This window comes from Protopterus annectens, chromosome 1.part1 (genome assembly GCF_019279795.1).
Source record: "Protopterus annectens isolate FY-2018-M chromosome 1.part1, PAN1.0, whole genome shotgun sequence".
NCBI lineage: Eukaryota > Metazoa > Chordata > Ceratodontiformes > Protopteridae > Protopterus > Protopterus annectens.
Window position 1 is genome coordinate 368,661,544 of NC_056726.1, and position 17,819 is coordinate 368,679,362.

Sequence of the window (17,819 nt, forward strand, 5' to 3'; positions counted from 1 at the left end):
GATCTATGCAAGTAAAAGCGTAACTGTGAACATCCAGCAAATGAAGTGTGTATTCCCCTTTATTTTGGAAGTTAGGGAAAAATACTGGGAGATTAATAGACTGACTGATGTTTGCCTTCGAAGAGACTTTAGGAAGGAAAGAAGGGTAAGTCCTGAGAGACACCATATCCTTATGAAAAACCAAGTACAGGGGTTTCATACATAAGGCTTGAAGCTCAGACACTCTTCTGGCCGAAGTGAGAGCTACCAGGAAGGCTATCTTCCACGACAAGAATTTCAAGTCAACCGATGCTGCGGGTTCGAATGGAGCCACAACTAAGGCCTGAAGAACCAACGTCAAATGCCACGGAGATGGATGCTTAGTAGGTCGCAGTAAAAAAGTAACTGAGAAAGGTCTTATTCTGGCAGCAGCTAGAGAACCTGAATTTTCTCCTACATGAAAATGGGATATAGCCGCCAGCTGGACTTTCACCATGGAACAGCTAGACCCCCTGCTGGAAAATCTGAAACAAAAATTTTAATACCGCTGAACAAGAGCGGTAAAGGGATCCAAATTTCTCTGAGAAGCCCAAATGGAAAAATGCTTCCATTTACTATGGTACACTTTCCTGGTAGAGGACTTGTGTGCCACCACCAGAATGGACTTAACAGGAGAAGAGACCGGGAGTCCTGGAAATTAATGGAACTGGAGCAACCAAGCAGTAAATCTTGAGGCTGTCCAGATTCGGGGGAGGACTTCCCGAGGGATAAAGAATGAGATCTGGAATGGGATCCAATATCCAGTGCGGAGCTACTAGATGAGAAAGTAGGCAGGGAAACCAAATCTGACGAGTCCAGAATGGGGCTAGTTTGTTGATATACCAGACCAGTTGACATTGACTGAATCTCAATAGTCCCCAGAGGAAGAGAAGCATGAAGGGCCTGCAACGCTAAGGACCGCACTCATCTCCACAACACTGATATGCAGAACTGTCTTGTTTGGGGTCCACGTGCCTTGGACAGTCCTGCACGAGCAATGCCCCCCACCCTAGACAGAAGACGGGAGGCGTCCGTTGTCACCGTGGCTTGGGGCAGAGGCATAATAAAGGGGCGTCCTTCTCGCAGATCCTGGGGGATTGAAGCCACCATGAGAGAAGCTTTGCATACCTTGCTTAGAGGAATCAGGAAGTCTAGGTGCTGGTATAACAGAGACCACTGAACTCTTAATGTCCACTGTAACACTCAAATGCAGACGTGCACAAGGAACCAGATTTATGGCTGCTGCCATGGACCCTAAGGCTCTCAGGACCAACTCTGCTGGGGGTGAAGAAGTCTGAAGAAGCACCAAGACATGAAGGGTCAGGTACCAGAGTTTGTCTGGAGTCAAAAATATCCTGGCCTGAACAGAATCTATTCTCGCCCCTATGAAGTCCAGAATCTGAACAGGCTGAAGAGAGGACTTTGTAAGGTTTATTGTAATACCCAGTAGATTTGATAACTGAAGGAAAGAATTTCTGGCTTGCATAAGTTGATGCCTGGTGGGGGTGGTGAGCCAATCATCCAGGTACGGGAAGACCCAAATGCCCTGAAGCCTCAGGTGGGCTGCTACAACTGCCATGACCTTGGTAAACACCCTGGGGGCTGTGGTGAGACCAAAGGGTAGGAACCTGAACTGGTAGTGAATGGCTCCTAGCCAAAAGCAGAGAAACCTCCTGGATCACCTTGTCCATCAGGATATGGTAGTATTCATCCTTGAGGTTTACCGAGCCCATCTAGCCTCCCTCCTGAAAGAACAGCAGGATGTATTGTAATATGACCATCCGGAACTTCTCCTTGGCAACGGACAGGTTCATTGTGGACAGGTCGAGAATTCGGCCTCAAGTCCCCAGTCTTTATTGGCACCAAAAAGAACCTGGAATAGGATGCCTGATCCGGACTGGTCTGGGGGAACTGGCTGGATTGCTCTTTTTCCCTAGCAGCTTTTCTATTTCCAAAGCTGCCATCTCCCTTTGAGCGGGTGGGATGTCCAGGTGGTGGGATGTCCAGGTGGTGCACTGGGGTGAAGGGACTATTCATGAAGGGAATGGAATAACCTCTGGATATCTGAAGCACCCAGCGGTCTGATGTTATGGACTCCCACTGAGCCAGGTGCTTCGAAACCCCCCCCCCCCCCGACTGCCTCCAGAGTGGAGCAGTCGGGCAACCCCTCAGGGCTGCTGTGCGGGTCGATCCAAAAAAGGTTCACATGACCCGAAGTTCTTCGGTTCCCCCTCTGGCTCTGGGCCGGCGGCCACCTTGTCCCCCTCTGTCTTTAGGGGAAAAGGAGTCTGGAGCATCCCGGGAGTGCTGAGACTTTCGGAACCACAACTTCTTCTGCCCTCGCTGGTCCCTGGAAAAGGACCTCTGAGGAGTGGAGAAGCGGATCCCGATGGAATTTTCCCGTCCTTACTCTGGACTAGCGTGTCTTGGGCAGTCTTCCCGAACAGGGTCAAACCATCAAAAGTGGCATTTGCAAAGGAAGTCTTGAAAGGTTCTGAAAAAATTGCAAAGCTGGAGCCAGGCATGACATCTCATGGCAATACCGGACGCAGCCACCCTAGAGGCGAGAGAGTAAACACATGGACGTATTAGTAACAGACTTAAGAGTGGCCATACGAGCAGAGAATGAACGTTTATCCTCGGCCGAAATGGACTCCAGGGGAGACTCCGCGTACTCCTTCAAGAGGTCGCACTGAAGTCTAATCATGTGGGCCATATAGTTCAGCACCCTTATTGCAACAGTAGCTGAGGCATACGTCAGCACCCTTATTGCAACAGTAGCTGAGGCATACGTCAGCTTTCCGAGACGATCCATCACCCTAGACTCCTTGTCCAGGGGATGGACCGAGGAACTTTCCTGGGCCAGTTTTTTGGTGGCCACCGCCACCACCATGGCATCAACTGGGGAACCCTTACTCCATGCAGGTTTGTCAGGAGGGCTCAACACTATCTGGCCGTTTTGGTATTGGTTCTACAGTGTCTGGTTCCTTCCAAGCTCTGGTAGTAATGAGGTCCACCAAAGGATCAGCTGGGGGGGGGGGGGACACCCAAGAAGTAAGATGGGCCTGCGAACACCTACAGGAATACAGACTCGTCTGAGGAGGCTTTGGGGTGGGGGGGGTCCAGCCTCCCTCTGGCGGAGAATTTCCATTCGGGGAGGGGGGGGGGTGATCTGGGGGAGCCTCCCCCTTCCTCCAAGTCGGTACCAAGTGAGGGACTCTGAGTACATGCCGCCTCTTGCACTGGCATTTGCGAGGGTCCTCGGGGGGGGGCTCCCAACAGTTTTGTATTCCTCGAGGGGAACCGTCTGGGGCGCATCAGACACACAGGCTGTCCCTGGGAGGACTGGATGACAGAAGACAATCAACTGCGAGGGAGCAGGGGCGGACTCAGAGGAAAGAGCGAGGGGTCTCGATCCTCCTGAGACCACCTCTCCACAATGAAGGCCAAAGGGGAACAGACTTCCTTGAAACTGGTGGAACGAGTAGCTGTGCAACAGCCGGACCCGGAGGGATGGTATATCCCAGCACAACGGAGTCGATGACACACTCATCACCTCAGATCAGACGCCCAGGTCTCAGCTCCAAGAGCTCTGATCAGACATACGAGCCGGCAAACTCGAGGGTATGTCCGGTGTCGGAGGAACCATCGGCGCCTACCCAGATTCTGGGGCTCCTCTGATCCAGGGACTCAGAAATCCAGGGATGGATCAGAGAAGGAGCTATCAGGGCTAGCATCGGAGCCGAACTCCCTGCTCCGGCGGGAGGGGGAGCCAGCAACACTCCCATCTGCAATTGTGTCTGCAAGAACCTTATCATCCGGTCCATGTCAGCTTCAGAGAGGCTTCTCATGGCTCTGGAGTGGAGGATGCCATCGGCACCGGCTGTGAGGTTCGATGCAAGGACGACATTGAAGCAGGCTGAGCCTCCTCCGGCAAATCTTGGAGAACTGAGAACTGAGCCAAGGGGAATACTGTCTAGAAACTTTTTCTGGCGTGGAGACCACTTTGGCGGGGGGGGGGGGGGGTGCGACTGATCAGAGTCTGCTGGTCTCCTCTCTCTTTCCCTGTGCTTCTCCTTCCTGGCCTCTCTATCGCACTGTTTTGAAGTGGAGTGTGAATCCCGAACAGGGGAGGAGGACCAGAAGCTTGTACAGCCACAGTCGTGGCTGAAAAGGAAGCAGATTCCGCTGGGAGAAGACCAGTCAGAATCAACTTTGCCCTGCAAAGCCAAAGGGTTAAATGCTGCACAAATCTTGCAGCCCAAAGTAAGACGGGGAACCCCTAAACGCACCACACATAGTATGACCATCGGCCACACACACACAGGCAGGAAGGGGAGGCCTACACTAAGTTTACAACTCTAAACTTTCTCTTTTTTTTGCGATAATACTGGAGGGAGAGCAAAGGGAAAAAACGAAAACCACACACACTAAAAAAAGCACACAGCTAAAGCTAGATCAAAAATCCCACTCTACCTGCCTGGAGCTCAGAGATCACAACTTGGCGAAGGCGTGGCAAATGAGCTTTGAAGGAGGTTGCAGTGCAGTATGGGTAAGGGGGAGGCGCTTGGAGCTCTGATCTTAGCTTGGAAATCTGCTGTATCGGATCCGAAACCCAAAGGTTGATGACCAAATGCAGTGAACTACTTCAGATCTTCAAATTTAAGAACTCCAAAGTGCTGACACCAACAAGGTTTTTATTCTGTAACGCAATAAATCCGTAACAAAATAGCCAGTACCACCAAAATACAGTTTCTGCTACACTATCACCAGATTCTGTTAACAAAAATCTAAAATATATCAAAAAAATGAAATGCATTGTTAATAGCCAGTGCCACAAGGCAGAGCAGCACATTAAAGATAACATTCGCTAAAAACGTAATTTATCAGTACCTGCCCAGTGTTTCTGGAAGAAATAACACAGACATCTGCAGGGTTCTCAATGGCAACAACAGCCCGAGCAGCCAGCAACAGTTTTTCCCAGGTTTTCTTCAAGTTAATGATATAAATACCTAAAATAAATAAATGCATACCTAAAATAAATGCATCCCTAACAAATACATACATCCCTAAAAATAAACGCATACCTAAAAAAATACATACCTAAATACCTAAAATACATTCCTGCATACCTAAAATACATAAATACCTACATAAATAAATAAGCTGTGGTTAATAATCAATACAGACCCAGAGAATAAGTATCAAGATGATTCAGACAAGAGGCAGGGAGGGGACTTGGCAACACCCCTTTTACCACATAACCTGCAACAGTTTTGGTAGGCAAGCATAACCAGAGAAAAAGGCAGGTCAAAGTAAATAAAATTTACCGAGAAGAAACTGTGTTGTAAATTGTCACAGGTCAAGTACAAGAAACTGTGTTGTAAATTGTCACAGGTCAAGTACACTGATCCAGACCAAACTATTACTACTTTCCATGACATCAGGGAACTGCTTATGTTCTTCAGTGAGGGGTTACTACTGACCTTGTCAAACAAAAAAACATGAGAGATGAATCTGGAAAATTATGAGCAGAAAATGAAACTGCATACGTTAATACCAGATCTAACAAAGCCAAACTAACTGCATCTTACTAAAATGCTGGTCTTATGGTTCGTAGATAACTGCCCTTGCACATCATTTTAAGCCTAGCCAATTACCTCATGTGAGAATCAAACCCTGCACCTTGTGTCTGCAAGGTAAACACCAACATAGATTCTCACTTTTAAAGCACCCCCCGCGTGTCAACAATTAGCATCTCCTTCCCTACTGCTCCCTTCCATCACAGTTGTGATTATGGTTGAGTGCCCACCCAGAAGATCATCAGGTTGTACCAGACCTAGGTTTCCCTTGTGCACACAACAGTACAAAAGGTGAGCACACAGTGAGCACTGTATAGGGCGGGCACTTTCACAGACTCAAGGCCACAAATCTCTGCCCGTTTAGAAGCAGTTGCTTCCTGTTTATGTTCCAACAAGGATCATTTACAGTAAAACACACCACTAACCATGTCCCTCACCTCCTTCACAGAAGGAATGTCTCCCTTTTTGGTCAACTCCTCCAGAGCACAAGCAAACATTGGTACTGTATCACCTATCTTACAGTCAAGGGCTTTAATCACTAGGCCACCAAGAATCTACATTGACTTTAATCTCAGTTTACACGAGAAATGAAAATTTCAAAACCTTGCATGACTGAATGGAACAACTTTGGGGAGGGGTGGAAAGCTGTAGTAAAAGGTACTGAAACAGGTGATCTACCTATGACAAGTGAGAGACTAAAACGAACAGAAGCAGCCAAATGCATGCTCTTAAGCTGGAATGACCATGCTGGTGCTGTGAAATTGTTTGCACTATGACATCAGGCAAAGCAGTTACATGAAGCAAATTTTACAAAGTTTATACATACGCTACAGTCTAAATAATTACATGCAATAGATAGAACAGTTCAAAGGAAAATAAAAGAGGGAAGAAGACCGTACACAACAGTACAAAGCAAAAAACAAAAAAAGTGTAATGTGTTGAAAGAGTTCACACAAAGTAAAAGAAAAAGTATGACAGACAAGAGTACATCATATGAATCATGTAACAAACACAACAAACAGTGAGTTTGGAAAAGAGTTGGGAAAACTCTCAAAAAGCAATGGGCCCCGAATCCTTTACATAACGGAGCTACTGCCATCTCAGGCAGATGGCACTGCAACTTAATCTGACCCAAATGTTCCTAGGCCTAACACCCAACATTTCACAGTTAATTATACAAATCACCATCAAAATGGAGTTAATATTTGCTAATCTGCATATAAAAGTTAATTTTTTTCATTAAAATTCAAGCACACAGTATTTAGAAACACTGCACATTCAAAATAATCAACTTCTAAATTACAGCACTGCATTATTGCTGTATTTTGCCACTCCCATTAAAAAAAAATCAAAACTTCACTGTTCCTAAAACTTGATTTACTAAGGAAACCTCATCACATTCACCATTACATTTAAATTACTAACTCTGACCAAAACATGCAGAGACTCCATAAAATACAGCACTGCCACCAATTTAATCCTCTCTCAACTATCGGTGAGCAGAGTCTCAACTTGTGAAACCAGGAAGCCACCCCACACTCATTGGTCAACACACCCACGTCACCCAGTCGTTTAACCATTTGAGCATATTTTTGCTTGACAAATCAGAAATACCATATGGCCCAAACTTAAGCCAGTTTATAGATCCTCTCCACACTATCTGGACTATGATATCAAAGGCCCTTCTGCAATGGGCGTTGCAAGAGGACTACCCTCTTCCATGTCAATGGGTTCATACAGTCATTTTATGGAGATGCATTTGTTAATGCCACACAGTATCCCATTGAAAGGTGTGCGGATTTGAGACTAAGAATGTTTTTATCTTCAAATATCTTGTTTGCTGCTACGACAGTGATAATTTCTGGTCCTTCAGCGTGTACAACTTTTATCAAAATATACCTTGGTCTTTCTGGTCTGCATATGATCTCTAAAAACCCATTCAGATTTTAATTGGACTTCTGGGCAAGCCAGTCCACTTAGAGAGTGGACACAATTTAGTTCTGGCCCTTAAGTACCCTAAAGTTCAATAGTGGTTATGTCAGTTTCAATAAATTTCATCCGTCCTATTAGTGTTATGAAATTATCCAGCCTTTTTACTTCCTTGAAGCTCAGTTCCTTCCACCGTGACCAGGAGCAATGCATACAACTCCTTGGGGACTGCAGCCTCTCCAGCTTCGTCACCCAGGTCCACATGTTCCAGTGAACTCACCTGCCCTTTTTTTAATCGCTTGTCAAACTTTGTCATGCAGGAAAGGTTTCCAAAAATATAACACTAAAACCAAAAAGCCACCAGCAAAATAAAATTAAGCATTCAAAACAAGGAGAAAAATCACAGTCATGGAGAAGGTTGCATAGCCAGCATTTATTCAATATTGAGAAAATAACTAGAACTGTTGTGGCAAGGATTACTATCAAACCCCACGCATTGAGACAAACTCTTGTGGTGTTAGCGAAAAACCTGCCATGTTGCTATAGCACACCTCCGACACTCGGGAGTTCATTAGCCAGAGACTGGTAGCAACACCAAGCTTTAAGAGTGTGCATAACAAAAGTACCACAAACATTAATGGCTAAATCAGACACTCAAATTTCCAAGTAAAGCAGGAAACGGCTCTAAATGCTTGGCATGGTCTTCAATGCACTGCCAGTTAAAATCACTCTCACATTCTCACACAGTTGCAATCACAGCACCTTCCTAGAAGTGCAATCTTAACTTCCACAGAAAGAGGATTCTTTGAATGGCATCACCAGAAACAGAATTAAATGTGTTGCTGGATCAGTTTATTTCTAACAATGTAAAAACTGCAATTAAAGCTTTACAACTGAGCCTTGCAGACATTCATGAAGCAGAATGGACAAGCCCTCTCAATGCTCAAGACTTCAGATGCACAATATAAAAATCAAATAAAAGCCTTGATGTACATATCCAACCAGCACATTAACATATCTACTTGTCATGCAAGCAACAGGATTAGTTGTAAATTAATTGTTCATCAGGTTGGTGGGCTGGCCTGAAAATTTCCAGCCACAACCCAGGCCAAAGGCAGATATTAAATATTTGGTTGTAAAATTGTAACACCATTCATTCAGCTACCACTTTACTCAATGGGGAGCAGCCCGAATTGTATCCAGGCACTGAAATAATGCAAGGAAGGGGAAACCCTACCAAAGAAATGAAAAGAAAATGAAAAGTAAAGAAATCTCTAATAGAACTCCAATCTACCAGAAGACATACAACCATGGGCAAATTGGAGGAACACCAAGGCACAGAGAAAGTTAAATTCAATTGTATAGAGGGCATGCAGACTAAGAAAGCATATTTGGTCAAGCACTGAACAGAGGAACAAAACAATGAGGGGCAGCAATACTAACTACTCGGTCACCTTTAGTTATGTAGACAAGCAGAAGCTTCACATATAAGCAAGACATTATATTCAGTGTTTGTAGTATTTAAAGATGTTACACATTGCCTTAAGACGTCCTGTTCAATTCTCAGCTAGAGTGTCTTCTGTGAGGAGACATACGTGAATGGGCGTACCTTTGTTGAAGGTTGTGCGTCAGGGCCGGCAACACAGCAAGTAAAAATCTACTGCCAATCATTAGCGGACCGGAGTTCTGCTGTGGCGACCCCATAACCGAGAAAAGCCGAAAGACAAAATAAGCGAGAAAATAGTGTGGACTGACTGATGACAGTATGCATAAACAAGAGGGTGGTGAAGTGGCTAAGGACAGAAAAGATGGCATTTCAGACAGCAGGCGTTGAGCTGAGAAAATTTCTTTAAATGTTGCCTAGAGCAAAGTGTCCATTCTTGCTGAAATATAAGCAAGCAGCAGTTACAATTGTTGCAACCTAAAAACGTACAGCTAAGATGTAGCAGAAGCTGGTGCACAAAGCGCAATTCCTTGTGATGCGGAGTAGTTTGTCAAGATGACAATTCTTGTCAGATGTATAAATTTTCTATGCAGAAGTACAGTACCAATTTGCACACCACTGAAATCTGGTATAAGTTACACAGTGTGCAATACCAAATTATAAAGGCTTTGGATTCAAAAAGTGTGGTATTTTGAATTTCACTCTAGTGACATACTCTTGGTATTTCTCAAAGATGAAAACTCCCACCATGACATCATGGAAGAATGAACCCACGATGCCTTATTACCTAAATCAATATACAAGCCATTGTAATTACATGCTAAATGTATCAACTGGGTTTAGCTACTAGGTTTGCAGGTGGAACATATTACACAGACAGTTAATGTGTAAAGATGGTAGTGAAACCACAGTGTAAGAAGTTCTAAAAATGTCTCTGCTTTGGAAGTATATTAACACTCCAAAATGGCATTTTATGGCCACATTGTAGCCAGATTAGGGATCCATTTCAGCCACAGCCCAGGAATACAAATATGCACACGCACAAAATGGCCGTAACCATTAGAATGTGATACATGTTTAACTGTTCAAGATAAAAGGTGACAAGCACTGAATATACAGTTCATACCAGCTCAAATGGTTGAGTGCGTTGGTTTTTAAATTTCAGAAACAGTGGTGTTTTTGCACCAGGTTACTTTCACTACTATAAAGTAGGTGATTCAGTAAGCCTTTCTCCCACTAAAGCGCACAGTACACTCTAATCCTGATTTTGCTGCAATATGCAGTCATGGTTGACCCAGGGAGAACTCCTTGAGAAAACTATCCAACTTGTACTTAGATGCACGAGCCTAGCCTGTCTACAAAGCCCAATAATTAGTATTTACATGTTCAATACGTACTGGGATACACCCACTGCCAAACCATCCTCTCTATTCTCCCCAGTTCAAATATGGAATGTCCCAATTATGTGCCACATGCCTTTACGCTTGTGGACTGCCTGCACAGTGTACACTTGTTCAAAAAAATGTGATGCAGCATTACTAGCCGGTACTCCAAAATGATTACCAGTACAATGGAAGGCTATTCAGCCATGACTTGCCACACTAGCCTTTTCACACAGATTTAGGACATTGTTTATTGACTGGCGGGGGCTAGTGTCAAAGTAATGAACACCTGCTGAAATGAGCTGCCCGAACTCCCCCAAAGTAAACATTATATAACCTAATTTGTCACTCTAGACCTGCTACACAGAAAATGGAGCCAGGCTATTTCTGACCAAAAAAAAAAATTTGTGAGGGCACTTCACGAGCTTCAGAACTTTGTTGCATTAAATTAAAACCATTAATTAAAATCCATTTTGTTACTCATGGACTCGATATTACAAAAATAAATAAAAATGAAAATAAATATCAGACACGTCTAACTTAACTGGTAGAGATATTCAGATTATATACAACAGGAAGAACTCAAAAACTGCCAAAGAAATGTGTAATAAAATTCTGTATGAACAACTACTTTGTATCAGGCATAAGGGTTAAACTATCTTGTGTGCAAAGAAAAGAATTTCTAAAAGAACTGTTTGACCTGAACAGGCTGACCATGAAAGAATGTGCAGATGTTAACCTACATGGGTGTACAGAAAGAGTAGACTCACCTTAAGGTTTTACTTGGACTATAACACAGCCATGCTTGGCCAACATTATGCGGATGTAAAAATAGCAGTCTAAATAAATAATTTTCTCTAGATAAAAGATTAGGAGGGCAATATCGCATTTCTAGGATTTAAGTCAAATGGGGGTGGGGGGTTCTTTCCACTTACCAAAGGCTAGAGGATGTGATTTGCTCCACTCCAAGCCTAAAAACTAGGACGAAAAAAAAAAAAAAAAAAAAACCCACAACTGGCATCCATGCCTGGCTGTCAATGACTTAGACAGGGACAAGTTTGTTACTGCACATCCAGGGGGGTGTATCTTGGAAAAAAAAAACATCCATAACCCCTTTCCCCATTTTTGCACATGGGGATGATGTGTCACCAACAGTAATCAGCTACAGCCAAGCTTCACACCACTAGGTGACTAGCCCCGCTACAGCATCTGAGAAATAACGCAATACAATTAAACAGAACAATGCAGCAGACAACCGGAAGTTCATGAACTTGTCATGGCACTATGCAGCACTGCTGAAAGATGTTTACAAGCTACATGGATCAAATCTACACTAGGACTACTGGACCCCTTCCCCATGTCAGGTACAGGGTTCCTAACCCCCATTACAGCACCAAAAACAATATTGCTGGTAAAAGACAGAACCTTTCATGTCAATACAATAGGATCATAAACAGTTTTATGATCGATAATTTAACAGAACAAGTCATCTTTCTACTGACCTTGCAACTTCATGAAAAATCAAGCAAAATAAAACTGCACTTTTAAAAGCACTATCAAGATCTAATATACACCACACAACAGCAGCATAATCAATCCCCACTCACCACTGATTTTAGACTACACACTGCCAACTACTGTATTCATACAGCGAGCAAAATTACCCACAACTGTCCCTCTTCTAGGAATGTATTCCAAGTTGTTTGCAGAATGCAAATTCACATTACCATTTCCTTTACAGCCCCAACCATCAATTTACTAAACATTAGCCCACAAAGCACTCCAATCCCACTTCTTCAGCATGTATAAAAGCAGGAGTCACTTGGTGAAGTGTACAGCCAGGGTACATTTTTTGGCTAGGCTTGTATGGGCCCTAGGGCCGATAGCCTAGTACCTACCTATGAAGTTACTAGATCGATGACAGTAAAAAAAACTAGTTAAACATGCAAAATCTAAGTAAGCATGCCTCCCAACCGATCTGTCAAATGCATGCAATATCTTAAAGAAATAAGAGTTAACCGCAGACAGGAAAGATCAAGTAAACTAAATTCCAAAAAACATTTTAACAGTACATGGAGAAGATCAGAGTTAACTTCAAGAAACCGAGAGAGAAGCTTGTGGCAAGGATTACTATCAAACCCCACTCATTGAGAAACTCTTGTGGTGTTAGCGAAAAACTTGCCACGTTGCTGTTGCACACTTCCGACACTGGGAGTTCACTTGCCAGAAACTGGCATCAACACCAAGCTTTAACAGTGTGCATAACTATATTACATTCTAAAATTAAGATACACAGCTAAAAACATTCACAAATTCTGTATCCACGTTCTAATAGCAAAGTATTTGACCTTTTTTAATACATGCATCGCCTTCACTGCAGACTGCCTTTTAAAAAGTGAGAAAGAATGTTAAAATTACGGCAATCTCCCAAACCAGAAAGTTACATTAGTGCCAACTGCAATCCTGTGTACAATTTCAGTATAATACAAGCTTTACATAAATGAAAATATGAACTGTGGTAGCTTCACCTCATAGGAAAGTCCTGGCAGACTCAGATGGCTTCCCCATCAAAACTCACAGCAGAACCATTGCACAGTCTACCATGAATTAGGTAAAGACTCAGACCACAAGGAGACTAACTACACAATTTTTTTTTTCCATGTATCAGCAGTCACCTGAATCAGAGCTACACAGAAGATCCTGCTTTGCCACCACAGTCCAAAATCATAAAATACTACTGCAAGTGTTTAAGTAATTGCTTATAGTAAAACACCCAGGCAAAATGAATTCTCCATTTCACTATCTATACAAGCCACAGAAGGCAAGTTCTGGATTTAATTTGTGTATTTTGCATAAAACGGTATTATATAGTGTTAAATACACTACAAACAACAGTACTACAGTTTGCACTTTTAGAACATCCTGGCTCGTTACTACCAACCAAACTGGTTTTAAAGTGGATATAACACCATTAGGGCAAAACCTACACCCACATATTCCTTGGATTCAGGCAGACGGAAACCTTAAACCCTAAGAAAATGCTCATTTAACCCTAAGAAAATGCTCATTTAACATTACAAGACTCCAGTATCGAGTGCTGCTATGCAACAGTAAGCCAATTCACCTACTGCACTCTCCCAGCCACAGACTATCAAATAGTGCCCTAGAAGGCTAATGGTAATGATCTGCAGTTTCACAAAAACATTCCAGGAAATGCAGCCCGAAAGGAATACTACAAGAATCAAACCACAAAATGCCCTCTTACCATCACTCTTTCTCTTGTACACATACTGCTCAACTTGAAAATCTAGGTTGGTTCCACCCAAGTGGGTTCCAGCAGCAAGGAACTTGAGAACATCCTCCTCTTTCATTTGCAGGACATCGAGACCTCCGGACATTGTGAAAGTTTCCCTTTAAAGCAACGACGGGTAACCTGCCAAAGATGAAACAAAACATCAACCCACTGAATAATAAGCATGGCATACTGGACAATATCAAAGCACAAAGCTTTCCAAAGAGCACACACGTTGCATATAACCACCACTCAAATTCTAGAAATTATGACTTCTAATTACTCTAAAATAAACTACTACAAAAACCTTAAAATTATCAGTCACAGTAAACATACGATGGTCACAGCAATAGCATCCAATTCAAGAAATCAGAGACAAAGTTTTCAAACTGTAAAGCAAGAATGTGCTTACAGAAAGACACCATTTCCTCAGCTTAAAAAGGGACATTATATCAAAAAAATTAAAACAGATAATTCTTTTGAGTGGTAGCTGGGAGTTTAGTCATTGAGGTCGTGTCATCCGTAAGTGAGCAGCTCTACTCTTTTCTACAAAGCACACTGCATACACTTAAAAGTACATTTCCGGTCATTTGTAGCTTCAAGATATAAAGGGGGATGCATAAAAATGGAAGAATTCTGAAACGGTTATATAAACTTGGGCTAATCCCCTATCAATAAGTCTTTGCATCAGTAATCTCAAGTGACTAAACAATCTGCATTCAGAAACAGGAGGGGGGAACAAAATGCTCCTTTACTGTTCTCAAAGCTGACTACACCAAAAACAGACCCAGAGTTCATATGCAGTCCAGGAGATTTAAGAAAATTAGCTCCATTACTTCTGTATTCACAGAGCCACCCTTAAAGTGGGCTAAATCTAAGCAAACCAGAAGAATCACATTAAAGGATTTCACTAAAACAGAGCACTTTGCCATCTTTTTTTGGATCCTTTATTGCAATAGGGAACAAGCTACAATAAAGTTCTTTACAACCTACTGTTCTACTACACTGACATTCCTTTGAGAATTACAAGTTTATTAAACAAGGCTCACAAGGGTCTTCCAAGTGACATGCTGGCAGATGAAACCAAGCAAGCCAAATTCCTTACACTCTTGATTTGGTTTGGTTTCAGAAGTGAATCCAACTCACTCACTTTACCAACTGAGGATTTTGAAGGAAAACTGTTGCATATGTAGATAACTGCAAGACGAAAGCTTACACAAGCTCTCCCCTTTTCCCCCATGTACTGAAAGTGTAAATTAAAAACACTGAAGTTTCTTGCCTTCTCCACAAATAACTTTCCAGTCATATCATTTTAAGACTTATCTAGATTTACTAATAGCACATATGGAAGAAAAAGTTAATAGGATCAACAGAACCACTAAGCCACTCCCAAAACTAGTTTAACCTTTGTTGACTGGAAAAGTCAGACTACGACAGAGCCTATTTTCAATAGAGGCCTAGGGAGAAACACTCCAGATACACGTCTTTGGAATGGGGGAGGAACCTCACATGGAACACAAGGAGGACATGCAGACTCTGCACAGAAGGCACTCCAGCGGAGGATCAAACCAGAGAACCTCTTGCTGTGAGACGTTAACCACTGCACCTCCCAGTTAACAGAACTGTTAAAATCTCAGCTGATGTACACAGGTAAGGAAAGAAAATGCCAGACATTAAGAATGATGGCCCAAACATTCTGCAAATGGCAAACTTGGCACAAAGTACTTGAAGACTGAAGATTCCTAATGGAAGCAAACCAATTTGTAATGTTCATTTTCTTACTATTTGTAAAGGAGTAGCACCTCTAATAGGCAAGCACTGGGCTAGCTATCCTTCTGGATCATTTTAAGCACACCTAGTTTAGTCAAACTTTGTACCTAGTTTGAAGTAAAACAACCGTTGTACCAATCCCTAACCTTTAACCCATGCCTTGTTCTTAAGGAGATAAAACAGCCCCAACTTGCTCTGTGACCAGCACTATTAAGTCCATTATTAGACTACCACACTGCAATAGCAGTGAGTGATATAAAGTTTACTTACAAAAATGTGCAGCAGTCAACTTCACTGTTGGAAAAACCATTTTATGAATGTCATGAGGAATGTGCTCAATTCCTTCCTCACCAAGACTCTTGGCAGCATTTACTGCCACAGCAGACATGCCACTAAACCATCTCCCAGGGTCAGCATAAACCCAGACATTGACGAACTGAAGGTTAGCCACAGCTACGGCAGCTCAACCCCCCCCCCTCCAAAAAAAGAGGTAGAACGGCCACCCAGAACTTGAGAAACTAATCTTAAGTCACTGACAGCAATCCGACACCCTACCTCTGTGAAAAGCAGACTGGCCGTACATTCCATATATATACGCCTCTGTTTACCTTCAGGACAGATTGTACATTTTGGTAGTTGTGTGCTTATCCATTTAAATGAGAAGAAAATTTGACCTACTTGCTAAGCATCACCTGGACAATGAAGTTTTAAGAAGTTCTTGTACTGCTCTCACAGGAACCAATACAAATGATTTTGTGAAGTCAGCAATGCAACAATGTCCACATGACCAACTGTAATTTTATTAACTCCTTCTTTAAGGATATTAAGAAATCTATATGGCACCTCAAGTGAATGACTTTGGAGTACATGCAACCCTCCTCCCCACTGGGCACTAACAGAAACACTGCATATGGCAAAAAGGGGCAATAAGCCCGAATAGCAATGACTATTTACACACTGTTGACCGTGTTAGTTCCATTAGGTCAACTGCCTCTTAAAAGACAAAGTAGTACTCATGCTTATGGAAGTTTGGCCAAGGCACCAGGGAACTTCCTCTACTCTTTTTGACAAGAGCCACGGGATCCTTTCCATCCACTGAAGCTACCACTAACTCGGGTGGCTAAAGTCAGCCATCTTAAAGACTTAGTAACAGAACACACCAAAAAAACTTTTTTAGAAAGACCAGAAAAACTACAAGGTACAGAAAGAGAACAGCTGTTGCATTTCAGCATTATCATCTCTCCCCACCTCAAATAAAAGCTTTAAATATTTCCTTTGTCCCAAAGGGAGGTTTTTGGCATGGTCAGAAATACCCAATGGCCCCGTTTTATAGGGCACAATACTCACGATGCAACCACCTTGTATAGTCTGTCAATTAGTACACAAGATTAAAACTGTCTGAGCTGTTAAACTGTACTGTAACACACTGTCCTGTAGTCAAGAGCACAAAATTAAGGTTCTTCTACATGTACTGTCTATTGCTTGCGGGGGCAGGCAACAAAAAGGAGCACTTGTATCCACTCGGATAACATTGTTTTACAGAAAACTGGTAGGTTTCTACATCAGACATGTGAAGGTACAAAAAAAAAAAAAAAATGAAAAAAGTATAAATGTTTTTCCAACCCACAGGTAAATACAGCCACTTCTCAACCGCCTGCTATTGCCGTTTTAAGCGAAGTGTTACATGAGGGATTATTCTTTCTCACCACAAGACTTAATGAAGAGTAAATCTGTACTCTCTTAATACAGCTACGTTACCATTTTATTTAAAGATTAAAGAGGAGGGGGCGATAGACAGATGTATGTTTAAAAATACGTGTTTCCTACAAACATTTAATCAAAACTTGTGTTAAGAATTGCAGCCTCTTATAGATGCAGGACTAATGAAGCATTGCAACCGCGCTCCAAAACGGAGAAGGCCCACACCACGCGGAGTCAACAACAGACTTATTAATCACAGTTTTGCTACTTTTCAACCACCTTCCGCATTTCCGAATACCTTTCATAATTATATGTAATCCATTTAACATACTTCCTTAAGCCAGTTTACAAAACTCCATAAACTCACTAAATTCAACGCCGTATAGAGATCGGCTGTTCGGTTCCGTACAAAAAAGGAATTACAACCGGAAGTGGCTCTCTTATATAGTGACTATGCAACCAATCAGTAGTAGTTTCCTGCATGGCCTCCGTTTTCGTATACCTTGTAGTCAAAGAAAAACATGGCAAAGTCTGCAGAACTTTACGTAAAGTGGGGGAGGTGGCAAGCATTTGCAAAACTTTGCAAGCGTGCTCCAGTTGGTTATAGTATACGCGCCTACGTCTTTCTCAGGATTGATAGAAACGGTTAAGCCGTAAAAAATTTCATATAACGGTTGAAATTAATATGGCCTGTCGTGCGG

The 17,819-nt window shown here is 42.6% G+C and overlaps 1 protein-coding gene and 2 non-coding genes across 6 annotated transcripts in view; all 3 read right to left on the bottom strand.

The window, feature by feature from the left end:
* Positions 1-17,588, bottom strand: part of LOC122805094 (40S ribosomal protein SA) — a 79,297-nt gene extending 61,709 nt beyond the window's left edge. The window contains exons 1-3 of one of the 4 annotated variants that reach the window (XM_044075324.1): positions 17,486-17,588; positions 13,621-13,788; positions 4,912-5,030 (exon numbers count right to left, since the gene is read on the bottom strand). In XM_044075324.1, the coding sequence (XP_043931259.1) occupies positions 4,912-5,030; positions 13,621-13,753 (252 nt within the window). In that variant the 5' untranslated portion in view covers positions 13,754-13,788; positions 17,486-17,588. The other 3 variants (XM_044075321.1, XM_044075323.1, XM_044075322.1) reach the window with 3 other exon arrangements.
* On the bottom strand, positions 7,992-8,145 carry LOC122817373. Its single transcript, XR_006367228.1, has one exon. It is a non-coding gene; the product is annotated as a small nucleolar RNA SNORA62/SNORA6 family (small nucleolar RNA).
* Positions 12,469-12,619, bottom strand: LOC122817367. Its single transcript, XR_006367226.1, has one exon. It is a non-coding gene; the product is annotated as a small nucleolar RNA SNORA62/SNORA6 family (small nucleolar RNA).
* Positions 17,589-17,819: the final 231 nt, after the last annotated feature.